Below are 21,976 nucleotides of genomic sequence, written 5' to 3' on the forward strand. Positions count from 1 at the left end.
TAGTGGGTTTCCAGATAAGGGGCCCCATACCTGTACTTTGAAAAACAGGTGTTGTTTAGTTGCATGATCGTGTAGATTTATGATCATAAAATTAACAAGCCACCCTACCACATTAACCCCATATAGTGATTCTAACTATTTACCTCCGGTTTTTATTAATAATTATATTCATAGGCTGGCACCGCCCTTGGCATTGGTGTCCGGTACAGCGCTTAATCTTCCCCTGCCATTAGCTTTTATAGGAGAGAGATTTACAAAACGACAGCATTGACAGCTCTTGTGTTTATTTACTACTATACTGCTATAATGTTATACATGTACATACCTATATGTATATTATGTACCCTCCACCTGGCATTAAAGAACTAATAGTAAAACCTACAACCAGTTTAGCCACTGAGCACTGGACAGAAGCAAAATATTGTAATTTATAAATGTTACTTTAAAATTGTGTTAATGCACTTTCATCTATTTATTACTTAAAATTAGGAGTTCTCGCTCATAGAAGGGGCACAGAAATTTGTTATAACAGATATATTTAGTGATTTCATACAGTGCTGGGACCGAGCATAAAGTAAACACGTATTTGTTCTGAATCCTGGCCTGAGAATAATGTCATTGTTTCCAGAAAGGCATGCCAGCTCTCTTTCAGATCCCCTCAGCTGTGCTGACACCATGTAGATGCTTTTAGCACATAACAAGTGATTTTCCATTGTCCCTAGACAACACACTGTTTGAGAAGTTAGTGCTTTTCGGTTTTAAATATCTCAACAGAAGATTGCCTGTCCCACTTCAAACAGCATTCTTCCTTAACACCAGTGCCCATTTCTTAATAAAACAAATGCTAAAGAAAAAAATATTTTGTCATCACTCTGGAATGCTGACCCAGTTTGAAAGGAAGCAACAAAGACAGTCAGTCTCTCATCTGTTCTGTGGTATTCTAATTGGTGTCAAGTTTGTCTGTTACAGTACAGTGTGTGACTAACTAGAGATTCCATTGCAGGAGAGTACTGCCGTTATAGTCCTAAACACTTGTCACAAAACACCTTGTCCAACGCAGCGGGTTAGATTTGATCTGCAGAGCAGATTTGTGTTGTTAGTGGGTATGGTTGATACTTATATTGCTAACAAATTGGACAGGCACTCCAAAAAAATGAAGTAACAACATATATTTATTGAATATTACATGTCCAATAAAAAGCCTGATGCATTCCCTGTTACAGGACATAGGCTACATGTGCACATAACCATCTGGTTATGAAGAAAAAACAATCAATGGAAAAATATGGGAGGGGAAAAAAGGGTTAACAAAACTATTATATATAACAACAATTAAAACAATTTATATCATTAAGTATACAAGAGTATAAACCTCCTTATAATACAGATTTTAAAAATTACATATTTTAAAATTACTTTATTGGGTTTTATATTACTGTGCTATCTTCATTTTCTCATTGATTACACAATCATTTTGTTTTATCCTTAATGACACAATCATTGTTTTAGATAGGATCCTTAATGACTGTGAAAGAATGTTCAGTTTATAAATAAAGCTAGATGTTTAGCTGTTAATCAAGTGCTGCTGCTTTTTGAGAGAAATGAAGGTGACACAACCTTATGAGTAACAGTAAATAAACTGCTTTGTCCAAGCAAAAACACAATTTATATTAACCTGCATTCTATTCATTTATTGCAAAATGTTTTCTGCCATAAATACAATTGTAATAATTTAATTAAGGTGTCCATTTATAGCTGTTGATTGAGACACGCAAATCTGCATCTATAATATTAAAAATATCAGCAGCAAGATTGGGTGTAATGGCACACTAGTTTAAAATACAAGATTTAGATCTCCGCTTAAGATATAAACAACAATTGTTTTTATAGAAGGGAGCATTGTGACATGAAGGCTTAACTGCACTTTAAAGTCAATATAACCCCTACTGTTTAGTCTCTGCTATTCCGAAAGTGGAGAAGAAAATCAGTAGTGGCCATTCACTGATACACCGGACGCAAGAGCACGGGGTCTTTGTCTGCCCCTCATAAATTTGGTGCTCCCAGTCACCGAAGCACACAGACCTGCAGCAATTTTTCTACCTGCAAAGTCCAAAAACTATGGCCGAATGTGACATTTTTTGCATTTTGAACCAATCCTGACCACTTGGTTAATATAACAGGCCCATACTAAATTTTGTGTAAAGTGAGAGATGTTTGGTGCAGACTAGACTTGCAAGAAATATAAGCAACATCTACTGAGATTTGAGGGAATTCACTCTTCAACAAAACCGTAGGGGTCCTTTACGACTACAAATGCAGTTGCAGTCCTGGAAAACTCCCACCAGTCATGTATCGCCAGGGTTCCCTCAGTGCCCTATATCAATGGGCGCAGTGCCTAAAGAATAGTGCCAACACATCACTTGCTTGCTGAGCACCAGGAATGACATCAGCCACATTTGCATCTGATTTGCGGCAAAGTAAAGGGCAATTGCATTAAATTTGATGCATCAGCTGCAATTGTGTAATGTTTAATGCCCCCTGGCATGTGCAACAGTGCTGGAATGCTGCATTATGGTAAAAAAAACACATGCCGAATGCACTGGAAATTGCACCTTGTGCACTGCACTTGCAGTCGCAAATGACCCCTCATAAGTAAACATACACATCTTAACCTCTTTTAGACAGACATAAATAAGAAACTTTGGTGAAATTTTAACAGCTTCTTTTAACAGGTTCATAATGCTGGGAATGGTGATGGAAAGCAAGCTAAAAGCAAACTGTGCTTTTTCATTATAAATGTCATTCAAAGAAAATAGATTAAAAATCTCTCATTTTGATTGCAAAAAGCAGAAGAATGTATAATTTTGTTCATAAACAGAAGCTTTGTATTCATTGTTATGTTACTCAGGCTCTGAATCTGACAGTGTTACTTGTGTAAAGCCTGCCAAGCAATTACATTCTCCTGAATATTACTTAGTTGGTTGCCAGGTCTAAAATTAAAAACAGTAGAAGTTCTGTGCGCTTTTCATTTAATATTTCATCCTAAGTTATATGACACACATGCATAAATACACATTTATGCATAGACACATATATTCATACATGTATATATTTACAAAAGCTTATACACATGCATATATACATATACACACATAAACATGCATACATTTAGTCATATAGCCATTTAGGATATAAGGGAAGTGTAGGGCTTTTATCTGGGTTGTAGACCAGTGAAAACAGGGGAAATTATTTAGAGGCAGTGTTCAAGGTTTTGCAGTTCAAAGAATCAACAAGCTATCATCATGAATCTGTATTAGTTAACATGAGTGGGCCTTTCCATCCAATAAAAACAACAGGAGCCACCGCTTATGTGCTAATTCAGCCAAACTTATCAAACTGCAGGAGACTGCAAAGTACCACACAGTGCAAATTGGAGATTGTTCCTACTGAAGCAAATAATAAAGTAGATGCCAGTGTGGTGTGCATTGCCATTTACTTTATTATTTGGTTTACATTCTGTTTCTGCTTGAAGTAGCAAAGGGAGAATTGCTTTTCCTTTTGCACTTTCTTAGATATCTTAAGACTTGTCCCTGTTTGTTATTGTTACTAGTGAAGTCAGACCCCAGTAAAGTCACCGAACACAAAAACATTCAGATCTGTTCAGAGTTCTTAAGCTGTTTCCAATATATCTGGTGCCATTGAAATGACTGGATGTCAGTGTATTAAGGAACAGATCCGGACACTTTTGTAGAGGGGTGAGACCATAATTAAATGCAGAAACTATATGATTGGGAGATGTCATATAGTGATAAAATACTGTTAAATCAAGAGAGAAGTGTACTTGTCCTGCTGGAAAGCATAAATATTTCAGTAGACCTACACTGAAAATGTTACAATAACAAACTGTTAACCTGCCAGATATAGCAGTATACTTTATATAAATGAGGTATAGAGGATTTATTTAACAGGTTTTAAATTACATTCAGAATACTTAGAAAACAATCATACATTACCTTTCTTTGTCTTATTTGCACTTGCTGGAGGAAGACTGATTTCTGATTGATTGATTGATGCACTGCTGCTATTTTTGGCATGTGCTCCCTAATCTTAACACCTGGTACTACTCAGGGCAAATTTGTTTCTTCTGTGCCATTGATTCCATGAGGCAAGTTAGAAAGAGATACTTACCTCAGTTGTCATTTTACTGCACTGAAACTGTAATTTGTTTTGTTTTTTAACTGGAAATTCAGCCTTTTAGTGTAGAGATCAATCTGTCATTGGGTCTGCTGGTCTTAGTGACCAGGCCTGGCTGCACTCCACATGCATCAATTTGGTTTGGCTGATTGTGGTCATAGGGCCAAACCATTGTTAAGTGAATGGCTCCTTTGGGAGGCAAATACTCTTGTACCATTGGTTTGCAGTTGGTCTATGAAGTATGTGGTCATGCTTCTACTTGGTGCATGAAAAAGCCACAAGCAGATTCCAAAGTAAAAACTGTCATAGTTCGCTACCCCATCCATTCAGATAAAATTGTTGGTAAATACAGATGGTCATATCAAACAGTATGTAATTCTGTTGTCCTTGTAGATTTACTGCACTGTTTAAATGTTTCTAGGATCCAGTTTGTGGTAGACTTGATTTATAAACACATGTGGTGACAAATGTTCGAGAAAATGTAGATGTATTTAACATGCATATTTATGATATCTAATGACTATATTTTAGGCTTTATATCTGCTGTGCAAAGGAACAATCAAATACCGCAGTATGGACCTCAGCATACTGGCCCACCGATGTCGCCTCATCCTCCTCCTCCTGGAGGCCAAATGCATCCTGGTATGGGCAGCTTTCCCCAGAGCAACTCAAGTGGCAGCTATGGGTCTCAGATGGGTCAATATGGACCACAGGGTAAGGTGTAAATGTCAGATTTAACATTGATGCTCAATGACAAAGTGTAATAAATGGGTAATAAGTTTAGTTTATATTAGAATATATATTTTTATTATGTTCAAACTACTTTAATCTTTAAGGCAAGAAACCAGACTTACTCATTCTATAGGTGACTCAAGTGCTTAGCTGAAAAGGTACATTTGAAACAACCTCAGGTCCTGTTTCTTTAAAACAATTAATGATTAATCTGTGATATGCATAAATTATATTAGTTTAGGTTTAATGGTAGAAGGTTTCGTTTTAGGTTTACTGATATATAAATTAAAATTTCCTTAACAAAGGCAGGCTGATAGTAGCATTGAGTAATAGGGGGAAAGCACACTTTTGCAGCCCTGTAATAAAATATGAATATAATTCAACAGATATGGATATGGCAAAGTTCCATTAATTGCTATAAGAAGTCTTTCAAAGTTGGAGTAACTTCAGATCCCATATTTTGTCAACTTTGGGCTAGTCCTGTAAGCAGACACTGGAATCTGAAGTCATCTTGGGTTGAGAGTAAGAGTATTGTGGTATAAATCATACTCACATTGACATCTGCTGTTAATGACAGGGTCAGCTTACAGGGGCTGCCCCCCAGACAGAAGTTCCCCATCTTTTTGCTAGGCAGCAGTTGTCTGGAGAGTAAAAGCTGGAACTACTTTTTTTACTACCTTACACCATCTTTTAGCAGATGTGCGATCCTAAAATCAGTGGGGCTTCTAAGTGCTGATTTTAATCACTGCAATCTTGCTCCACTCATCTATTGCTCCTACAAGTTTGGAACAATTTACCATCTGATTAATTATTGCAGTTGTTTAGTTCTTGTTACAACAAACTGCTAAAACCTACAACAATACATTTCTCTGTGTCTTCTGCAGTGATTGTGATCATTTGAACTGACTAAATAGCAGTCATATATAACAATAGGCACTGCTCCTTTGAAAATAACACACTGGATTTCCCTTTCTTTTAATAGCAAAATGAACTGGGTGGAATAAAACTGACAGCTTTGATTAGAAGTCGCGCATTTTGCCTTGGGTGGTCTAGCTAACTTCAGTAGTAACTTATGAGCAGAAATGAATGTAGGCTACTTGTGCCCTGAAGCTTTTTCTTGAAAAGCTTTGTGTTATATATATATATATATTTTTTTTTTTTTTATTTTAACCTCTTCACTAAAGGTGGAATTGTCTACAGGCTGCAGCTCCTGCATTCCGTTTTCATATGCTATGTTCTTTTTTTTTCTAATTCAACAATAACCACATTTTTAATTTCAGGATTTTTTCTGAGGTGCTCCTCACAAATGGAAAAAAAGGATGGGGATAAGCCTATTTCATATTACAGCTGACTTATTAACACCATGGAAAATTGCATTACCAGACAACCTCAGATAGCATTTGGCAATGCAGAGCCATAGTTTAGTTTAGTTTAGTTTTAAAAGGAATAAATTAAGTTGTCAGTAGGCCCCACATTTTTTTCAAACTAAAAGTACTTTTAAGGCCCAGTTTCTTGTTGTTTGCTTCTTGAGTTTAGATCTTTGCCAGTGACATAAATGCCAGCCAGTCATTTGCAGTGAAATTATTTATAGGTTTTTTGTTTTTTTTTTGTATTAAAGGCAATTATTCAAGGTCACCATCTTACACTGGAGTCCAAAACACAAGCTACAGTGGTCCTGGCCCAGGCATCAATATGAATGCCAACAGCCAGATACATGGACAAGGGCCAAGTGGATCTATGAGTATGGGCAGGATGCCTGGGAATGCAATGCAGAACAGGACATATGCCACGAATATGGGTAACTTGCCCCCCAACTCTTCCAGCATGTCGCAGCAAGGAACTCCAGGAATGGGACCACCAATGCCAACTGTGAATCGTAAGGCACAGGAAGCGGCTGCGGCTGTGATGCAGGCTGCCGCAAATTCTGCCCAAAACAGGTTTGTTTCATTGATAGTATATTAAATAGCACTGAGTAATAAGAAGTGTCTTGTAACCAATCCAATAAGAATAGTTGTAGAGTGTGACACTCTCATATATTTTTGTTATCAACTAAGCAAGCAAGTTACCAAAAATTTACATTAATGCAGAGCACCTTAAAAATGAATTAAAAATAGCTCAGAAACGAAAGGGGAAAAACTTGTCACTGTCCCCACAAATAGCACAACATATATACAAGGGAATAAACCTAGGCATTGGTAACTAGAAAGTGCCTACAAAAAATGACATAATACATACAGGAATGCAGTAGTCAATACAATCATTTAATTGTGGTCACTCGCTGGTTATAGTTAATAACAGTTGCCATTGGTCACCAGCTATAATCTATGATAGACACATGATATAGATCACTACTAGCAAAAATGTGCATGCTTTTATACAATAACAGATTATTATTTAAATGTTCCTACCTGGTTTGAATTCCATAAATAGTACCATTATTTTACGGTCCTTCAAAGCTGGCATCACCATTTCAAGTCAATAGAAAACATTTTGGAAGATTTTGGCACAATAAGTGATGTAGCTGAATGCATCAATTAATGTAGAATTTTAACTGCTGGCTGCTTTTATGCCAGAATTTACACTTGGTATTACTGTCATATAAATATGCTTACTTTAAAACAGTTACCCTAACCCCTGCGCTTCTTAACCATCGGCTGACTTGCCCTGAGGTTGGGCAAGGAGCTTAAAGGCCCAACCCCTATCTCTTCACCTGATATAAAAGATGATGTCAGGGAGGGGGAGGGCTGTGGTAACGCCACATACAGTACTGTGCAATGGTGACCCTACCCAACCTGCACCTCTTTTACTGACCTCTTTTAGGAAGCCTTGGTCCTTGAATATACTAGCCGTTTAGGTGGCATCCTTGGTGTTTGCAATAAGGGAACAATGTATAGTTATATACAAATGACTTCATGTACAAACAAAAATTTCCATTTTAGGTCCTTTAGCTTTTGAATCCACATAAACGTATGTTTTTTGACAGTCAGTATTAGGTAGTTTCAGCAAACTAGCTGGTCTGTGCTTTACAGTTTATATAATCTATATTTTCTACCAGGATACTGCTATGTTTACGTCATTAGTGCATAGTATATGTATATTGTATCTACACGTATACAAATGAGTGAGAGCTGAAATATTATTTCCTTTATATAAAGCTGGGCACAAATACTGATAAAATTAGACACTTTTATCAGTTTGACTTAAACTAGTTTTCATTCTGATTTTTCTGCCTGTCTGCTAAGGTGATTCCAACTAAATATGCTGGTAAATATGCTCAGATGAAGATTGAAGGGGGAGTGTAATTACATATCAGCTGAGCATATTTACTGACTTTACTGCCTGATCCAGTCATTCAGGTGACTGCCAAAGGCCTGGCATGGATCCTGTATCAACCCTTCAGCTCACAACATGTGTTGCCAAAAAGGTAATCTATTATGCAACCACGCTGGTGCCAGCCTCTAAGCATTCCCTTAGCAGCATCCTCTTATGCCTCAAAACATGATGTTATATTTATGGTATTCTTTTATCAACAATGGGCAAATTTGCCCTATTATGGGAAGTGATATGGCAGTTCTCTTTCATATATATACTTTTGAATTAGCTGGCAGACCCCTAATTGATTTCTTTTATTAATTTCCAGAAAAACAGAAAGGTAACTTGTACTTACAAATAGTTTACCTCTAAATGCCTTAGTGAGCAACTCTCCCACTGTGCTGGAAAGCAGGATCTGTAACAGTCCTAGAATGAGGTCTTCATGAGACTCAATGTGGAAAATTAGGACATTACATTGAATATATATATAAACAATTCAGTTTCTGCCGATGAGACTAATATTTAGTGCAAGAAAACGGTCACATGCTTATGTTGTAGGCGAATTGTATCCAATAATGTAAAATAGTAAGTAAAAGAATAGTGTAGCTTCAGGCTTCAATGACTAAATTAACTGTATATTTATAAGCAGTGCACCTTGGTATCCCCATGGGGTCTGTGTGTGTTTGCTATAAATCTACCCTGTGTAAGCATGGATGTTGATACTAAGGCATAAATTACAGGGCTGCGGGGTACATCTGTCTGAAACATGAACAACGAAAAGGTGACAATAGCAGATGCAGCACACTTTTATTATTTTACTGGGCATTATTTTAATTAGTTATGTAACTTGGAAATGTAGAATATGCCTTTCCATAGCTGTATTTGAATTATCTCCTGCTTATTTAGTTAAAATCCAAAGTAGCCTGTTCTTTTATCCTGCTTTAGGCCACCATACATTAGGTCACCTACTTATCCCAGCCAGTCTGGGGCTGGCGGACGCCCCATGTTTTCTTCACAGCATCCCAACTATGGCAACGCTCAGGTTTCAATGATGCATCAGACTGATCAGTACGGGTAGGTAGCAATGAAATGTGGACTTGGATCCTTGAGCATTTTGTAACCAGCTTATCCCTCTGCAATTAACTGTTTGTGAACTTGGCATATGGCTGTTAACAGAATGGGCTGCTTTATTGCCTGCTGCTGGCACTTGTACATTTGAATGGTGTTGCCTTCATCACAGTGCTTATTTGATGCTGTGTGCTGTTACTAACCTATGTGGAGAGAACTGCATGCCTATTAAGGCACTGTCATTTTGTGCTGCATGGCTTCTGGTGCTTCTGCCATTCATCCCCGTACGAGGGGTAACAATAATCTTTTTAGGAAAAATATTATTCTTCAGTTTTTTGTATTTTTATTTAGTTGTTTTTATTTGGACATGTACTGTGTGACATATATGGTTTATATTGTATTGTTCCATTTTATCTGTGTTAAGTGTCCGTCTGCTCACAACAGTATTAAAAGAATCTCACAGTTTGATGGTGGAATTTCTGTTCTATCACCTGCTGTACTGTATTAAGTGATAACTAATCCTTTATATATTTATTGAAGAATTACTCTTTATTTGATGTCTTTAAAAGACAGAAAAAAATAATATTGAACTATTTATTATAAAGCTATTTTTGCTATTTTTAAAACCAGAGTTGATTAACTTGTCTGGTGTTTAATTTAGTATGGCCATACACAAAAAGATCCAGCCTTACCAAATGAGCAGTTCTTTTTCCAATTTGGCCACCTACCTACTTGCTGAGCCAAATTAGGTTGATCCAGTTACATGATAGTTATATGATCGGATCATGATGAAAAGACTTTTGCAGGCCTGTCAGGAGAGGGCGGTGTCAACCATTATCTACTGTTGAGCAAAAACAAGCCACTTTGCAGTGTATTTTCTTTATTTTTATAGTTTGTAAGAAAAAAAAATATTTTCTCTAATAGGAAACAAGAAAGCACCCCAATCCTTTTGCTAGTGAGGGTTGATGGCCCTCCTTTTTGCTGAGCAGTGTGGCAGCTAGTTAATTTTTAGCTAGTTTAATTTTTTAACTAGTATTATACCTTCAAGCAGAATTATATTCAATATTATTATAATAAAAAAGTTACACATTGGGTAGAAACCCCCATGTGTTTGCACAAATCTTAATTGAGAGAGTAACAAAAAAAGGCTTATTTTGTCATTCAGAAATAAAGCATTATTTACCTGCCCCTGTCACATTCACACAACATAATAGGGTCAGTTTCATCAGAAGCCGATTAAACTGTCTGTAAATCTGAGGAAACCCTTGTAGGTGTAGGTAAAGCATTCATACTCCGTGTATGTCGTATCCAGGGCAGATTCCTACTGCCAATTTCTCCTTGTTCGTTTTTTTTTAATTCTTAGTTCTGTATGCTAAAATATAAAATCAGTTTGAGCTCTCTGATTATAAAAATAAAAAGCAGGATATTAGTGATTTTGATTGTATTTACCTTCAGTTTCTTGAAGTCTATCTAAATAGTGACCCTATTTCAAAGGCTTCTGTAGCTTTAAGAACGATTACTGTCAAAGCACAATATCAGATTAAGGTTATTCCTGTCAGTTATTATTTCCCTTTGTTTCCAATTGCCCTGCTTTGTCTAGAGTCTTATGAAAATTGTAATTTCAGTCTTGATTACACTGCCATTTCCTAGGTTGTTTTACCACAAATTTCCTTCTTTCCTTTAATAGGTCAGAACATACAGATGTTTGTCCCTTCAGTTAATGAGTTTGGTTTACCAGTTGCCCTACTGTTCTGTTCTTTTACCCTGCAGTCTTTTGTGAAATTGTATTAGTAGTGAGAACTTGGTCTGAAACAAACTTGTACGTTAGACTTAGAGAAGAAAATCAGAGGAAAAACAACTTGAGGTTTTAAACTTCAAAGCATGAGAAATTATTCATGTATAAAATATATATTTATAAGTATATAAAGCAAACCATAGAAGATGTTCTTTAAAATTAAATTTTTAAACAGTACACTTCTATTTTGTGGTGCTTTACAGGGATTTTTTTTTAATCTATTTGAAAAAAATCTGTTGGTTTTTATATTTGTGACCTTCTCTGATCAGCAAAATATCACTTAAATGTGAACCCTGGAAGACAGCCATCTGCAAGGTTTTAAGAAAGTTTTTATTAGGGCTAGAAATCTCATTTAATGGATGTGCTAAAGTTGGTGTCTCAGAGCTACTGCTCTTCTTTTTACCTTTTATATTCTGCAGACCCAGACAATCTTATGGTTACGCAAGGACACAGTTTGTTCCCATCTAAAATTCTTATGACCACGTCGTGCCAGCTTAAGATTTTTGTTGCTCTTTGTATTAGAAGACATTATTCTTTTATTTTTTATTTCAAGATTTTTGGTTGTCTTGTTCTGTGGTTTCCATTAGCCATGAACTGTACATTTACTTTATATTTTTCTTTTAAATCTTTTTTTTTTTTTTTTTTTTTTTTTTCCCACGGGTTACGTCATGTGAATTTTTCAAGCCATGATAATTTTTTTTCATTAAGGGATTCTGTCATGATTTTTATGGTGTACTTTTTATTTCTCATTACACCGTTTATATAGAAAATAATTCACTCTACCATTTAAAATGTTATTCTTGAACCAACAAATGGATCTTTTTTTAGCTGTAATATTGGTGTGTAGGCAGCCATCTTGGTGCATTGTGCCTGAGTCTGAGCTTTCAGAAGGAGCCAACGCTACACATTAGAACTGCTTTCAAATAACCTGTTTCTCCTTCCCCCATGTAACTGGAGGAGTATCAAGCCGGACTTGGATTTCTTTCTATTGAGTGCTATTCTGATATCTACTGGGAGCTGCTATCTTGCTCCCTTCCCATTTTTTTACTGATCGGCTGCTGGGGGAAAAGGGAGGGGGAGTGATATCACTCCAACTTGCAGCGAAGCAGTAACGTGTAACCGAAGTATATCAGAGCACAAATCACATGGCTGGGGCAACCTGGGAAATGAAGAATAGGGCTAGCCCCATGTAATATTTCAAAATTAAATGTAAAAAAAATCTATTTGTGTTTTTGAAAAATGTATTTCAATGCAGGATTCTGCTGGAGAAGCTTTATTAACTGATGCATTTGGAAAAACACATGACATTATTCCTTTAACACCCCCTGCTCTTCTGATTAAAATCAGTTTTTTTTAGCCTTTGAGGGTAAACAGGAGTTTATCTTAAACCCTTTGGACAAGAAGAATAAGACACTGCAGTAATTCAGGCATTGTAAAGCTTTTTTGCCATAATGCTGTAATATTTCTGTAGGTTTCTTCATGCTTTGACCTCAATATATTTTGCTGTACTACATGAAAATATGCTTCTGTTTGAGATGTATAAATGCACAGCCCTACAGAGAAATATTTATATAAAACAAAGGTCAAAATTCAGGGTCAGTTTTTCATAATTTTAATAGAAAGTGGTCTGAGGTGTGCATGTTCTATTCCAGTGCTGTCCAACTGGCGGCCCGCGACCCCCCTCTGTGTGGCCCCCCACCTGTCTGGCTGCTTTGATGGCTTACTCTTGTGTAAGCTTTAAATGGTATCAGTACTGAGATTAAATGGCCCCCTGCATGGTTCTCACCTTAGAATCAGGCTGTAATCAGGCTGTATTGTTTAAATATGTAATTCCTTGTGTTGTTCACACCTTTTAATCTCTGCATTGTTCACCCCCTGCAGTGTTCACACCTCAGGCTCAGGCTGTAATCACCCATATTGTTCCCCTGTTCACACCTCAGGAGCAGTAGAAACCCACAAATAATCCCTGCACACTACAAAAAGAACATATACTGAGGTGGTACTGCAATTAAAAAGTTTTTTAATATATAGTTATTGTGCAGACTGTTGGAGCAGTGCCAGCATTGTGTCACTGTAGGCTGCCTGTGTGTGCCATACACACAGTCATCATAGGGCAAGCAGAGTATGGCACACACAGGCAGGGTAGGGAAGGCAGAGTATGGCACACACAGGCAGAGTATGGCACACACAGGCCAAGTATGGCACAAACCAGCCAAGTATGGCACAGACAGACAGGGTAGGGAAGGCAGAGTATGGCACATACAGGCAGGGTAGGGAAGGCAGAGTATGGCACACACAGGCAGGGTAGGGAAGGCAGAGTATGGCACACACAGGCAGGGTAGGGCAGGCAGAGTATGGCAGGTTTTTGCTGTACTACAACCATTAATATGGGTACGGTCATGTGATAACATGGGTGTGGTTTCAAGTGGGTGCGGTTTCAAAAAGGGAAGTGGTCAAAACTGGCTTCCATTATCGGCCCTCCACCACGTAGGTCGGAAAAATTCCGGCCCTCGGTACAACAGAAGTTGGACAGCACTGTTCTATTCAATACACACCAGTGTTTAGCTGGGGATTTGGGATTATTTGTTCCAAACTGTTTTTCTAAAGACCAAACAAAAAATGAACACCCCACAATTTTGACACCTTCTTTCAATTTTGTTCTGTAGGCTGGAATTGTATAAATTTCTTTTTTTACCGCTTTGAAAGCATGTTTTATTTTTACTGTAGCATAACGTGCCTTTTCCAAATAGTAAAGAGAAAAAAATCTGTTTGCTGTTTAAAAGTCTTTCTACACCAATCTTTTAAGGAAAAGGCCAGATAAAGGAGAAACATAAATGAGGCCAAATGGCGTTTAAAAGCTTGTAAAGAATTTTCATTTTTAGCAGAAATTGTAGAAACACATGCAGCTTGAATATAAGGAGGTAATTAAACGATCGGTAACATCAAGAAATGAGACGTTGCTTTTAATTTTCAAGAAAACTTTAAAATGTTAAAAGGAATGTTAATACATAATCTACATTTTACAGATGTAAGACAGTGTTTTTTTAGCTAACGTAGGGAGCACATTAAGTAGTAGAGTGAAAGACTTTCTATTTTGTTGCCTCAGCATCAGTATAATCTTTGAAGATTTCTATTGCATTCATTTTGAACTAGGTCATGTGTAGTATGGCCAATATGATAAAAATCTAAAATGATGTCTTTGTCATAGCAAAATTGATTTCTCATTGCTTTGGTTTAACATTTAGCATCTTACAGATATATAATTGTAAATAATGTATGAATATAAATTAAGTAAAACATAAAAATCTGGTATGTAATGATATTTAAGCTGTAGTTTAAATAATTGGTTTTTTTTTGTAAACTAAAAGGATCTTATTAGATACAGTGTGTAGTCAAATTAAAACTATAACCATTGTTGACCCATCTTGCTGGGGCTGGAACTGCTGGTGTCATCGAAGGGATAAAAGGAATGTAGTCACCTCTTGTTTCTTGGGTTCATAGTGAAGTCAAGACAGGCTAGAATGATAGTAGGGAGGTGCTTCTTTTCCAGTTGGGGGAAATGGGTCTGTTGCAGCAGAAACTAACGTGAAATGTGGAAACAAGAATTTTTAAAAATATACATTTCTTTAAAATATAATCTACAGTGTCTTCTCAGAAGAATGGTTCTTAGGCAACCAAAGCCTTTTACAACTTGTGAACAGGGAATTAATAGCAGTCTCCTACTGCAAACTTGAACTGGAAAGATTCTGCAAAGAAAAATAACTAAATTACTATATTAGCAGATCCTAATCTGTCTGTTAAACCCATCGTAAACATCTGTAAATATATTTGTGTATAAACATGAATTATGGCCTTTAATTGTTGCCTCATGCACATACATTGCATAGCCTCGCACTTCAGTACTTCCGATAGCAGTTGCACTGAGCATTAGGAATCAAGTTAACTGCAAGTTTGGTCACTTTAATAATTGCATATATTTCTATGGCACCGAATGGAAATCCAGTATGATTTAAACTCAATATGACCAAAATGATTCCCTCTTTTTATTGAAAAAGTAAGTGTAAAATCAGGTCTGGTCTGTATGAGATTTGCCCATAAGGCATCTGCTGTAGCATATGTATGCCTGCAGTTCATGAACCCTTATGGTTTTCTCTGCTACTTCTATATTTTTTTTAAAAAGTATATTTTAAACCAAACTTATGCTTACTTAAATTGATTCTACTGGACTTAAGGTATCCATAAACATGGGTATAATGGGAGATGAGGAGACCAATGTTTGTAAAAGCCTTGGATATCACCATAAAGTTAATGCTGAATCGTTAGATAGGGGTAAAGAATTCCTTTGTTTCTACCTACAGTTTGTTTTTTTTTTTTATTTGGTTTAGTTTATTTTTTTTCTCCTGTAATTTACAGTAGGTTTTTTTTTCATAATTTCAACATACAATTTTCTCTTCTTGCTGTTATTGTGACAGGTACTCCAAACATTTCTGGTTGTATCGCCATTTGTTAAACATTATGTGACAGCTGCTGAACCTCTTATAGCAATGGTGATTAGCGCCTTTTATCAATCTAACTTCAGGGATGTTGTTTTGACTTTAACATGATCACTTTTTGCCCACGCATTTCTCTGCCTCCTCAGAATAAAATAAAAATAAATGCAAAAGGAAGTAAATGTTTAATTAGTTAACCACATGTAATCCTGAAACTTTCCAAATGGAAAAATAGAAGTATGTTTGGCATAATGAAAATTACTCTACTTTTTTTCCCTATTTACACAGGCAAAGCGGGTTTCCTGGCATGAACCAGAGTGGGCTTATGGGGTCAAATTCTGCATATAACCAGTCAATGAGTAATAATTCTGGCATGATGAATTCCCAACAATCCCCATATAATATGATGAACAGTTCCACAGGTAACAATGCAATTCTTGCTCTATTTCTTCTTCTTCTTGTCTTTATTTGGTAGGCCTCAACTGCTTATTTCGATAAGGGGGGGGAATTATGGTTAAAGACTATGGCTAGCACACATACATTTTCTCATATCTCATATTTTCTCAAGTAAACAGGAGAAATAGTTTCTCGTTTAAATAGAAGCATGCTCATGCTCCCAGACACAGCCATATATATATATATATATATTATATATATATATATATATATATATAATATATATATATATATATATACTACAAAAAATAAATAGATGCCGCATTCACAGGTCTGATGCCGCATTCACAGGTCTTAATGAAAAATAAATGATGATTCAAACGCCCAGGGTACTGGCACAAAATAGTAGCAGTATAGAGGCAGAGAGCCGCACACACCGGGACTTAGCAAAAAAGTAAGAAGTTTATTTGAAAAGAAAATCCAACGTTGGATTTTCTTTTCAAATAAACTTCATATTTTTTTTGCAAAGTCCCAGTGTATATATGTATATATATATATATGTATATGTATGTTATACTGCATATTACTATGTTGTTCTAGCATGTTTTAATTATAACTGGTGTTGTCTACCTTAAGCAAAACATAATTTGATTTATTCCCAATTACAGTAATATGAAATACCAAAAGACAATGTTTAGTTTATAAAAAAAGAAAATAATTTCTTCTTTCTGCTTCACAAGGATATTTAGTTTATTTTGACAAAACTGTACTACATTGGTTTGATTTGATTGATCAACCTGCTGTTAATACAGATAACCTGTAAATCTTGCTCTTATGGGTGTGTTTGAGAATTTTAGGAATGAAACTTGGCTTTCATCCCTGGATTTTCTCTGCTAAACATATGGCAGTGTAATAAATTACTTTGATTTATAAGTGTGTGATGATGATATATGACTCACTCAACACCCATTTTCTCATCCTCGCTTTTATTTTTACCACTCATTCCTTTTGTTGGTTTATATATTAATATTTGTATGAAGGAGCTCTAAACTTGTATTCTCTTTGCAAAATTGTTACAGTGGTAAAAAGGTTTCCTGTTGTGTTACTGAGTTAGTATCTTACAAAACTTTTTTGTATACCCATAACAAAGGTACTGCTTTTCTCCCTGGTTAAGGTACTAAACTGTTTAGGCCCGTTATTTTGGGCAAAGATTTGCTAACATGGTATATTAACACACCACTGTAACCATACCAATTAACTGGTTAAAGTTCCAGGGAGTTACAAAATATTAATTAGGCACACAGCCCTCATTCAGTCAATTCAGTCATTGGGGGTCATTTATAAACACAGGGCAATTTTGCACCTGGGCAGTAACTCATATAAATGAGCCCTACTGTTTTGCTATAAGAGACCTGCCCTATAGTTTAATTAGAGCCAGCTTAAATAACCGATTCCAGTGCAAACAATATCTAATAAAATAACTGACTCTGGCACAAATCCTTTTTATTTAGAGAAAAAGGATTTCTGCCAAAGCTGGTTATTTTGGAAGAGTGCACTTTAATACGTGTTCTAGGCAAAGGGTGCAACCCTCCAAAGGAATTATTCGAACTGTCCATCGAAACCTTGCATGAAGAGAAATTGAAGAGCAAGCATTAATTATTTCATAATTAATTATATTTAGAAAGTTTCTTATTTCCTTATGATGAAACATTTTCATGATAAATCCCCCTTAAAGCTGCATGTGTTGTAGAAACGACATGAGACTGAATGCAGGGAGAAAGTTATGGTATTTTGGAGGCTGTTCAGAGTCTTCTTAGAGTTTATCAAGTAAAAGGCTTACTTATCCTTTAAGCATATTCAAGCTCACTGTACTCTTTAATTGAACAGTTATAATTTTAGAAGGTAAATATCTGTTTGTGTGCACCCTTTTTATTACTACAAGGCTGCACAGCATGTCAGAAAGAGAAGACCAGGGGAGAGATTCAAGAAAGACAGTTTAATTCATATTGTGAATTTCACATATAATGCTCATCTTTTATCAACTCTACATTTACTAATCCACGAACGTCCGAAAAGCGTCCGAATGCGTCTTTTTCGTAATGATCGGTATTTTGCGACTTTTTTGCGAATTGTTGCAAATTTTTCGAGCGCTCAATACGCGGCAATTCGCAAAAGTCGTAATGGCTATGCAAAAGTCGCAACAATTCACGAAAGTCATAATGGCTATGAAAAAGTTGCGACAATTCGCGCAAGTCGTAACAGCTACGAAAAAGTCGTGACAGTGATGAAAAAAATCGCAAAAAATACGAAAAAGTCGCAAAATGTTTGTTTCCAATCCGATTTTTTCCCATTCGGGATTCGGATTTGTGGATTAGTAAATCAGCCCCTAAGTCTCTTACATTATCACAAAATATTCTAAAATCTAATTTATGTGCTTGGTGAAGTTTCTTAAGAATATTCTTGTCACCCTTTGAGAAATATAAAATTTGCTCATCAGACAATGGTGCAGTCACACCAAAACTGACTGACCAGAATAGGAAATTAGGCAATTTAGTGTTTTTACTCAGTGTGTGTTATCATTGGCTGACATGGAAACCCATAGACCTGCACATCTGGTACATAGACTTTGCCCATCCACATATGTGACAATATTACACTAATGCCTGCCTGCTGATCATCCTGCTGGAAATCCTGACAGCTTCACTGTCTTTATTTTAGCTGTCTCTTTGTACTGTGGGATTTTGTTTTCTGCTGATCACAACATGGTCTCCTTTGAGATAATGCTGCAGAGACAGCGCTATAAGGGAGTAACTAAAACGCTCAATTTTAGACGTGCAGACTTTGCCAGTATAAGGGCATCTCTGCAATGTGTCAACTGGGAAAGGCTTTTCATGGGGTTAGACACAGAAGGAAAATGGAACATCTTTAAAACATTGCTTTGTAGGTATACGCAACAGTATATCCCCCTAGTAAGCAAGGAGAGGCATCGCAAAGCAAAACCTTTATGGCTGAATAAAAGTGTTATTGTCGAGGTTGGTAAGAAAAAACGTGCTTTTAGGGCATTCAAGTTAGCTGGGACAGCAGAAACTTTCATCAGGTACAAGGAAGCAAATAAAGCATGCAAAAAAGCTATCAGGCAAGCTAAAATAGAGATGGAAAGGGATATTGCTGCTAGGAGTAAAAAGAATCCAAAATTATTTTTTAATTATGTGAATAGTAAAAAAATGAAGCAAGAAGGGGTGGGAACTTTATTATCACGGGGGGGTACGTTGGTTGATGAAAACGGGGAAAAAGCTGAAATTTTGAACTCTTATTTTTCATCTGTCTATACATCTGAGGAGCCAGATAATGAAGGCTTCCCTTGTAATATGCCCAGTGCTAGTAATTTAGCTACTGACGCATGGGTCACTCGGGAGGAAATTCAAAAGAGACTTGAACATGTAAAGGTAAACAAAGGTCCAGGGCCGGATGGGATTCATCCCAGGGTATTAAATGAGCTGAGCGCTGTGATTGCCAAACCTCTTCACTTAATTTTTCAGGATTCATTGAGGTCTGGCATGGTGCCTAGAGACTGGCGGATTGCTAATGTGGTGCCGTTATTTAAAAAGGGATCCCGTTCTCAGCCTGAAAACTATAGGCCTGTTAGTCTGACATCAGTAGTAGGAAAACTTTTGGAAGGGGTAATAAGGGATAGGGTACTTGAATACATTGCAGTTCACAATACTATTAGTTTGTGCCAGCATGGTTTTATGCGTAACAGATCTTGCCAGACTAATTTAGTTGCCTTTTATGAGGAGGTGAGTAGGAACCTTGATGCTGGAATGGCAGTTGATGTCATCTACTTGGACTTTGCTAAAGCGTTTGATACAGTACCTCACAGAAGGTTAATGATCAAATTAAGGAATATTGGCCTAGAACATAATATTTGTAATTGGATAGAGAACTGGCTGAAGGATAGAGTACAAAGAGTGGTTGTAAATGGAACATTTTCTAATTGGACCAGTGTGGTTAGTGGAGTACCGCAGGGGTCAGTCCTTGGGCCTTTGCTGTTTAACTTGTTTATTAATGACCTGGAGGTGGGCATAGACAGTATTGTTTCTATTTTTGCTGATGACACTAAATTGTGCAAAACTATAAGTTCCATGCAGGATGCTGCCGCTTTGCAGAGCGATTTGACAAAATTAGATAACTGGGCAGCAAACTGGAAAATGAGGTTCAATGTTGATAAGTGCAAAGTTATGCACTTTGGTAGAAATAATATAAACGCAAACTATCTACTGAATGGTAGTGTGTTGGGGGTATCCTTAATGGAGAAGGATCTAGGGGTTTTTGTTGATAACAAGTTGTCTAATTCCAGGCAGTGTCATTCTGTGGCTACTAAAGCAAATAAAGTGCTGTCTTGTATAAAAAAGGGCATTGACTCAAGGGATGAGAACATAATTTTGCCCCTTTATAGGTCCCTGGTAAGGCCTCACCTTGAGTATGCAGTGCAGTTTTGGGCTCCAGTCCTTAAGAAGGATATTAATGAGCTGGAGAGAGTGCAGAGACGTGCAACTAAACTGGTTAAGGGGATGGAAGATTTAAACTATGAGGTGAGACTGTCGAGGTTGGGGTTGTTTTCTCTGGAAAAGAGGCGCTTGCGAGGGGACATGATTACTCTGTACAAGTACATTAGAGGGGATTATAGGCAGTTGGGGGATGTTCTTTTTTCCCATAAAAACAATCAACGCACCAGAGGTCACCCCTTTAGATTAGAGGAACGGAGCTTCCATTTGAAGCAGCGTAGGTGGTTTTTCACGGTGAGGGCAGTGAGGTTGTGGAATGCCCTTCCTAGTGATGTGGTAATGGCAGATTCTGTTAATGCCTTTAAGAGGGGCCTGGATGAGTTCTTGATCAATCAGAATATCCAAGGCTATTGTGATACTAATATCTACAGTTAGTACTAGTGGTTGTATTTATAGTTTATGTATGTGAGTATAGATTGGTAGGTGTGGGTTAGGTGTGCTGGGTTTACTTGGATGGGTTGAACTTGATGGACACAGGTCTTTTTTCAACCCTATGTAACTATGTAACTATGTAACTATGATTACTAGAAAAATGATTAAAAAATAAATAAATTGCTAATTAAAAAGAAAAAACAAAATATTGGAATATTTTTATATTTTCCATGTGCCTGTTGGCAGCCAATGCAAAAACCAGAGTTTAACTAAAGTCCTTTGATCTCCTATTTCTGCCTTTAGCTACTGATCTGCTTTAATTGAAGACTGACTTTGTTTAATTGTTTTCCTTTCTTTTTTGCTAGTTTTGTGATTCTATTTAATGGAAAAATACCTTGTGGCACCTGTTCCACCTGTCCAAATGTAGATCTACTCATGTACCCATGCGAGAATTAGTATAAAATCTGGGTTGTGAATACCATGTCCCATCTTTTGTATTATTTACTTACTGCGTTGTACTGCTGTAAAGTCTTTTCACACATTATTTTTACCGCAGAATAGAGTTGTCACTGTTTTTACAAAATGTTTTTATAAAAAGTGTACATCATTTACTACAGGGTTATGCCTGAATATTTAATGGCAAAGGGGATAATATTCAGTAAGAGCCAGAAAGGAACATGTCATTATTCTCTCTATATGCAGTTTTTAATGTAAATGTCATGCGCACCAATACATCTACAAAATCTAGTGACTCAGTATTTCTACATGATTTTTGACCATGACTGGATTAAATGTTTTTCATGGTAATAGTGTAAAAATGAAAAGCTTTAAGTTGGCTTGAACAGTTAACCACAGAAGCCAAACAAAGTGTAAAAATATAATATCTACCAATAAGCTTTAGATTTTTTTTTTTTTGTAAATGCTTGTTTGCATTTTGTGGCCAAAATCCACTTTGTGTGTGCAGTGATAGGCTGGTTCCACTTCTAACAATTTGCACACACTGGATGCTTTCCGTCTGTTACATAGGACTTTTTCATGAAATGTCATACCTT

At 36.6% G+C, this 21,976-nt stretch overlaps 1 protein-coding gene across 12 annotated transcripts in view; it reads left to right on the forward strand.

Moving 5' to 3' along the window:
- The window catches only part of arid1b (AT-rich interaction domain 1B), a 219,233-nt gene that overhangs the window by 166,833 nt on the left and 30,424 nt on the right, over nucleotides 1–21,976 (forward strand). For 6 of the 12 annotated variants that reach the window (XM_004914631.4, XM_004914629.4, XM_004914634.4 and 3 more), the window contains 4 exons: nucleotides 4,726–4,908; nucleotides 6,545–6,863; nucleotides 9,184–9,312; nucleotides 15,880–16,013. In XM_004914631.4, coding sequence (XP_004914688.1) covers nucleotides 4,726–4,908; nucleotides 6,545–6,863; nucleotides 9,184–9,312; nucleotides 15,880–16,013 — 765 coding nt within the window. The remainder of the gene's footprint in view (nucleotides 1–4,725; nucleotides 4,909–6,544; nucleotides 6,864–9,183; nucleotides 9,313–15,879; nucleotides 16,014–21,976) is intronic. The other 6 variants (XM_031902970.1, XM_004914632.4, XM_004914636.4 and 3 more) reach the window with 1 other exon arrangement.

The sequence above is a fragment of the Xenopus tropicalis genome, chromosome 5, assembly GCF_000004195.4.
Source record: "Xenopus tropicalis strain Nigerian chromosome 5, UCB_Xtro_10.0, whole genome shotgun sequence".
Classification (NCBI taxonomy): Eukaryota; Metazoa; Chordata; class Amphibia; order Anura; family Pipidae; genus Xenopus; species Xenopus tropicalis.